The 7,270-nt window shown below is 56.4% G+C and overlaps 1 protein-coding gene across 1 annotated transcript; it reads left to right on the top strand.

Moving 5' to 3' along the window:
* Positions 1 to 2,660: 2,660 nt before the first annotated feature.
* On the top strand, positions 2,661 to 6,518 carry IGFBP6 (insulin like growth factor binding protein 6). Its single transcript, XM_059185240.1, has 4 exons — positions 2,661 to 3,089; positions 5,250 to 5,389; positions 5,576 to 5,695; positions 6,173 to 6,518. The coding sequence occupies exons 1-4, from the start codon at positions 2,759 to 2,761 to the stop codon at positions 6,293 to 6,295; spliced, it is 714 nt and encodes a 237-aa protein (XP_059041223.1). The 5' UTR covers positions 2,661 to 2,758; the 3' UTR covers positions 6,296 to 6,518.
* Positions 6,519 to 7,270: the final 752 nt, after the last annotated feature.

Below are 7,270 nucleotides of genomic sequence, written 5' to 3'. Positions count from 1 at the left end.
AGCCACCCAGGTGCCTTATGCGTATGGGAGGGAGGGGACCTGGCATTTCAGCGGAGGTGTTCTGAGGAGGAGAGAGTCACATGAGGAGGACTGGGTACCGCAGGACCAACAGGAAGGCTGTGCGGGAGAGAGACTGCTGGAACTGGAGGCTGGAGGCCAGCTGAGATTATCGCAACAGTTCCCACCCAGCCCACACCAGACTTGGGCCACGTCCTAATGTGGTCACTGATCGACATCCCCAGGTCTTTCCGTCTGGGAAATGGGCCATCACTGTCATTCCTCAGACTCAAAGCTCGAAGGGTCTAGGCAAGCCCTTTCCTTCACCCCTTGTTCTCTAAAGGAAGCCAGCCCCTGGGGTGTCAGGGATTTGGACAGACAGGCTGTGTGTGTGAGAGACACAGTGCATAAGGGAGCCAGAGAAGAGAGCATCCCAGGCAAGAGAAGGAGGAGGTCCAGCAGCGTTTACTTCTGGAAAAGCCTGTTTTCACAGTCCTGGCAAAGCTTTCAGCTAACTCTTCTGTCACAAGGAGGCTCGAGTCCCACAGGTCTGCCCCTTGGCCCGTGCTCCATCCTGAGCACTTGGCAGGTCCTGAGGTTCCCACTGTTTCCGGGGCTGCGGTAAAGGGCATCCCAGAGGGAGGAAAAAGCTAAATCCCAGAGTCTCAGTCTGCAAGAAAAAGACTAGTTAGACTCCAACGCCCACACAGTGCAGCTCTGGACGTCTGTGCTGGAGGGTTGGGGGAAAGGGCAGTGTGGTGCCCCTGGCGTGGTGGTGGTCCTGGACTGGGCGTCCGGCACACAGGGCAGGGAGGGAGAAGGTGGGCAGGTGGGAGCAATAAACAGGGCAAATCTCTTGTAAGGGCGGTGGTGATGTGGGAGGGGGGATGGGGAGTTTGAGAAGAGAGCACTGAGAAGGAAGGGCGGATGGGAGAGGCTCCCACGGAAGGCTCTCCTGCAATATAATCCACAAAGGAGAAGGATGACCATTTAAAATGTCACACTGGAATCCTGCAGGGAGCACATCCATCTCTTTCTCATCCCAAACTTCCTTTGGACTTCCTGTCCGATGCGGGAGCAACAAACTGGAGCCCATCCGCAGGGCAAAATAAACAGTGATAAGGGTTTGGGGACAGGACAGAGCTCTCCACCCTGGGCTCACAGCTTGGGGCAGGTCACAGAGTCTCTGCAGAGTGGAGAAGAGCTTCGCCCTCCCAGGCCCCCAATTCTCTTCCTCCCAGCCTGTCTCATCTGCCTCAGTGTCTCACAGCTACTACAGGACACTGCTCCCCCAATTCATGTTCTGGGGTCCCAGGGTAGCGAGAGCAGGGGGTGGAGTGGTGCTGGGAGTGAAGTTTTTTTTTGTTTTTGTTTTTGTTTTTGTATTTGCATAAAAGTTCCCGAAGCCCTTGCTGACATTGTTGCTTGGGGGCCCAGCGTTTTAAACTTAAGTCACTGGCCTGAGCCCTTGTTTTAGGAAAGAATGAGATGGCTCTTGTTGCGTAATCCTGAGCAGGGCCTGCGGGAGCTGCCAAGAGGTCCTTCTTCCTGCCTCTCGCCTCTGGGAAGGCAGGCTCAGCTAGGAGGGCTGGGGATGGGCGGGACACTGCCCTGGAGAGAGGAGGTGGGTGTGAGGGGCTGGTAGACAGTGTAGTGAAGACAGAAATACCCTGACCCAGCCGGTCCAGCGCCCCCTGGGCAGAGCAAAACCCGACAGGGAATCCAGACAACCCAGTGGCTGATACTGGGGGTGAAGGGACAAATTCTAAGAAAGGAAAGGAATGGAAGCTAACCTAAAGGACAGAAGTTGGGGGGGGGAGGGTAATCTGTTCTCTGTCCACTGTTGCCAACAGCACCCAGAGTGTGTGTTCCTCTAACTTTTGCCCCACCCCCCTCCACCTCTGTTATGGCAGCAGGCCAATCCCCCACCACTACCCTGTCCCTACCTGCCGGGTGTTCAGCTATTCCCACTTGCACACCAGAATATTCTGGTGGCCCCACCCCAATCCAAGGGTTAAAGCCTGTACATTCGAAGTGTGTCTCCCCACCCTCTCCCCACCTCTCCCCTTGTTCCCCTCAACCCCTTCTACCACCTTCACCCAGTCTGACCCCCATCCCCCGTTTTCCCATAAGAACATCTCAAACATCTCTTCCTCTCCTCTTCCTTAGGCTACTTTCTCCCCTCAGCAGTGGGTTTTCCCAAGACCCCATTATCCATCATCTCTGGCCTTTTGTCTTTTCCCTTTGCACACATTTCTCCTGTGACTCCCACACACCATCCCTGCCCCTTCCCTTCAGACAATAGGCCCCTCACTCCCCACCGGAGTCCCTACGCCCCTTCATCCCCCATGCATACACTTGAACCGGACTCCACGTTTTTCTGTTTCATCCCAATTCCCGCCCTCTCCTTCTTCCACCCCTCCCCACCCTCTAGTGCCTCCAGCCAGCTGTCCAGCTCCCAAATTCCGGCCACGAGTCCCGGGAACAAAGCAAGAAAAATCAGAGTAATTTGGGAAGTAAACAGAAACTTGGAAGGGAGCGGGGGAGAGAAAAGTGGGGAGGACCCAGGTGGGGGGGGGCCCTCTCCAGTCCCACCCAGTTTAGGGAATGCCCCTGCCTTCTCCCCCACCCACCCCCCCTTCACCTGGCTCTTAAAGGGCCCGGCCCCTGACCGGCGGCTACTTAAGGCAGAGGGGCGGCGGCGGGCAGCAGCTGCGCTGCGAGGGCTCTGGGAGGAGTGGACCGGGCAAAAATCCTGACCATGACCCCCCACAGGCTGCTGCTGCCCCTGCTGCTGCTAACTCTGCTGTTCGCTGCCCGTTCAGAAGCCGCCTTGGCACGGTGCCCAGGCTGCGGGCAGGGGGTGCAGGCGGGTTGTCCGGGGGCTTGCGTGGAGGAGGAGGATGGGGGGCCACCGGCGGAGGCCTGTACGGAAGCTGGGGGCTGTCTCAGGAGGGAGGGGCAGCAGTGCGGGGTCTACACCCCCAACTGCGTCCCAGGACTGCAGTGCCACCCGCCGGAGGAAGAGGAGGCGCCTTTGCGGGCGCTGCTGCTGGGCCGCGGCCGCTGCCGCCGGGCGCGCGGGCCCCAGGGTGAGTCGGCGCCCCGCCCCTGCCCCGCCCACGTGAGCCCTGCAAAGCCCCGGGCAGGGTCCTGGAGAGCAGGCACCTGCCAGCCTCTGGGTTCTGTACTGTGATGCTTCTTCTTCCTAGCCCGGGGCTGGGCTGGTTGGAGGGGCACGTTTTGGGTGTGAAGGGACAAGAGCGGGAAGCAGCTAGAAGGTTGGGGTGTGGCTACAGGCTCTGGGGACAAAGCAGGGAAATGTCTGAGCTCTGAACCTCCCCCCACCCCCAATTCATTTCCTCTTGAAGGGAAAGGTGAGCATGGAGGGGTTTAGGGCCATGCCATATGCCACAGCATCCCTGCTCCTTCCCTCAATCCCCCCCACCTCCATCCCCCACTCCCAGCTGGAGAAAGGACCCAGATGTTGTTCCCAGCTTCCATTTGGAGAAGGAGAGAAGGGAATCCAGACTCCAAAATCCTGCACACACTGAGAAATAGCCCCTCATTCTCCCCTTAATATCAGGGTGTCCAAAGCACCTGAGCATGGGCTCTAGAACAGAAGATGTCCCAAACCCAGAATTGTTTCAGACTAGACTAGGGTCAGAGGGCAGGCTCGGGGGGCCTCAAGAGAAGGGGATAGAGGTGGGAAAAGAAGGAATCTGCCAAATCAGGGTTATGATTTAAAGCTGCTCAGAACCCTCCACCCACCCTACCCCACCCTACCCCAGGGAGGAAAATAGAAGTCTGAGTCATTGGGTGGGTAGGACAGAAGTGAGTCAGAATCCAAAAGATGGGGGGCAGCAAGGACAGGGGAGGGCAGGAAATGAAAGCAGTCCCCCCACCCAGGGGCTCCTGGTTTCTTCATGGGAAGGGATGAGAAGTTAACTGGGAGTTTCTTTCAGTCCAAATGCCTGTGTCCAGACTGCTAGGGGTCCTCCTAGAAAGGGTTGTCTAGGTGGGTCAGAGAAGGTAGTGGGAGCATGGTTGTGGTAGGGTGCTAAATGGAGGCAATGAGGGGCAAGGTCTGAGAAGGGTGGAAGAAGAAGGATCAGAATCAGGATTGCAGAGGGACTGGCTCTTGAGCTGCGGGTATAAGGAAAGTGGGAGCAACTGTCTAGGCTTGAGGACTGGGTACTTGAGCAGAGCTTGTCTTTGGGCATGGAAAGGAAGAGCTGATCCCTTTGGGGCCATAATATCTAATTTTACAGCTGGGACAAGTTCCAAGCAGTGCATACTCCCCTCCCTGCCTTTCCTCACCCTGACATCCTGGTGGTACCAATTTACTTCCTCACCCCCTCCCGTCCTGAGCTTTCCTAGGCTCCCCAGATACCATGTATGACACTTTCTCCAGAGCCAAGAACAGCCTGAAGGTTAGAAGTCCCTCATTCCCTGCATCTTTGCAACCTGTCCTCTGCCTGTCCTGGTCAAGGGCTGAGTACCGGCTCCTGGGACCCCTGGGGTTGAGGTGGGTTGAGATATGGGGGACCAGAAGGGAGAGGCCCCACTGCGGTGCCCCAAAAGTAACCATGTCTAAAGCCAGGGACACACATTCCACTTGGGTCCCCGCTAACCCCCTCCCACAGCCCTTGCTCTTCTGCCTCATCTCCCTGGCTTGGTGCACCCCCTGCTGGCTTCTGTGGGGAACAGCCAGGTCTTTTCACTGCAAGCCCAAGGCCTCCCAATATATTTGTGCTTACACTCTGTGTTTGCTTTCCAAAGTGCTTCTGCCTTAAGACTAGTCTGGACAGGGCGCCTGGGTGGCTCAGTGGGTTAAGCTGCTGCCTTTGGCTCAGGTCATGATCTCAGGGTCCTGGGATCGAGTCCCGCATCGGGCTCTCTGCTCAGCAGGGAGCCTGCTTCCTCCTCTCTCTCTCTCTCTGCCTGCCTCTCTGCCTACTTGTGATCTCTCTCTGTCAAATAAATAAATAAAATCTTTAAAAAAAAAAAAAGACTAGTCTGGATATATTGTCAGGAAAGGTAATATCCCTCTTTGTCAGAGAGAGAAACTGAGGCCAGAAGAAGGTACAGGTGGAGGCAAGTTCTAACTGACCTCATTTCCACTACTTGGAAAGATCTTTTCTTCCTCCCGCTTCAGGGAGTCAGGGTGAGCAAGGCTCTCTTCCATTTGGTTCTGGTCTTTGACTCCCAATTTCTGGACTCTTCCTCCCCCGTTCCTCTTGTGGCTGTAGGAGAGAATCCTAAGGAGAGCAAACCCCAAGCAGGGACCACTCGTCCCCAGGATGTGAACCGCAGAGACCAACAGAGGAATCCAGGGACCTCTACCATTGCCGGCCGGCCCAGTCCTGGGGGTGTCCAAGACACTGAGATGGTGCGTTTGCGATTGGCGGAGAGCCGGATGGGTGGGGAGCCCTGGAAACTCCCATCACAGGCTGTCCCCTTGGGCGTGGAGAGTTTTCCCACGTGCGCGTCCTGGGAGCCCACCTGGGGAAGCCAGGGATGGCATGGTGAAGCTAGGCTGGGCTGGTTCCAAGCTGCGTGCTCTCCCTCCTCCCAGGGCCCGTGCCGCAGACATCTGGACTCAGTGCTCCAGCAACTACAGACTGAGGTGTACCGAGGGGCTCACACCCTCTACGTGCCTAACTGTGACCATCGGGGCTTCTACCGGAAGCGGCAGGTGAGGCCCCTTGTCTCCTCTCTGCCCCTTGGTCCAGCAGCACAGGTGCCTACCAGGGATGGGGTGAGGGGCGCTTACAAAGGGCATTAAGGAGACTGTCCCTGCCTTTAAGATCTTCCCACTTTAGGACCCACACAAACACAGAGAACAGCCACATGCTATAGTAATGGAGCTAGACTGCCTGACTCAGGAATGCTTAAGTCCTGGGCTCACACTGGTGAGACAGCTCTGGTCACCTAGGGGCCTAGGGGCTGTGAACTCACAGGGAAAATTTGCATTTCTAAGCTGTCCCTAGTGCTGATGCCGAGGCTGGTTTGGGAACCACACCTCGACAATTGTGGTTCAGGCCTGGAAGACTAGGGCCAATTGAGTGAGTGGAGAAGAGCAGAACAAGAGACTCAGTACCCATGGGCCCTTCTGTCCCTCCTGCCAGAGTCTGATGGTGGCCCCTCTGATCCTCTGTGCCTCTCTCCCTAGTGCCGCTCCTCCCAGGGCCAGCGCCGAGGTCCCTGCTGGTGTGTGGATCGGATGGGCCAGCCCCTGCCAGCGTCCCAGGATGGCGATGGAATCTCCTCTTGCCCCCCTGGGAGCAGCGGCTAAGACTGGAGGGCTGGGGTGGGGAGATGCATCAGGGCCCCTGGAAGGAGCATGGGGCTGCCATCTTGGGTCATTTGTTGAGTGATGAGTAACTCAGGAGCCCTGAGCCCCATACTCTACCTTCAGGCCCTACCCCCACTGTCCCCCCTCACCCCTAGACCCCACACACGGGAAGATTATTAGAGTGGGCTTTGGGTGTGAATAAAGCTGTGTTGGGGGTCTCTGGCCTATGTCTCTGTGTCTCTACATCTCACATGTATGGAGCCCCAGCCCTTCTTTCTCCCACTTTCCGGCCACTGGCGGAGGTTTCCAACCCTCGAGCCTCTCCCAGCTACCCCCCAGGGAATGGGAGCAGGACAGACATGGAGGCCATGGCCTTTTTCTCAGTTTGTGACCTTGTTTCTAACACTAATATTTGGACACAAGGGGAGAGGAGAGAGAAAGGATTAATAGTTAATCCCCAGCAGGAACCCAACAAAGAGGAACTCTAGAAACACTTACCTTTCTGTTACATTCTACTAAAAAGGGAAGGAAAGTCTTGCTTATCAAGCCCCTCCCATGGGCCAGACCCTGGAGCATGGGCTTCTGGGAGGACTTCCTCATTGTGTGTTTACAATAACCTTGTCAGGTAGGGACTTTTGCCCCTGTTTTTACAGAGGAAACTGTGGCTTCCAATATTTGGGTCACTTGCCTGAAGTTACACAGCTGGTAGATGGAGATTTAAATCTTGTTCTTCCGTCTGTGACAATGCCTGGCCTTCCCTAGACTCAGAATAAGTGTTTGTTTTGCGTCCTCTCTGCCCACATGCTAACCCCAGCAGGTGTAGGGAAGAGCTGCCGCTTGGGGGCCCTGGCACCCAGCCCCTCCTGGAGGGGCCACAGCATCACCTTTGTCACAGGTGGTACCCCATCATAACATGAATCACACGCATACAACATGCCTTATCGCTCGGTCTAAGGGTGCTGAACTCCCTGTTAC

The sequence above is a fragment of the Mustela lutreola genome, chromosome 8, assembly GCF_030435805.1.
Source record: "Mustela lutreola isolate mMusLut2 chromosome 8, mMusLut2.pri, whole genome shotgun sequence".
Lineage (NCBI taxonomy): Eukaryota > Metazoa > Chordata > Mammalia > Carnivora > Mustelidae > Mustela > Mustela lutreola.
This window is presented reverse-complemented; position numbering and strand designations above follow the sequence as displayed.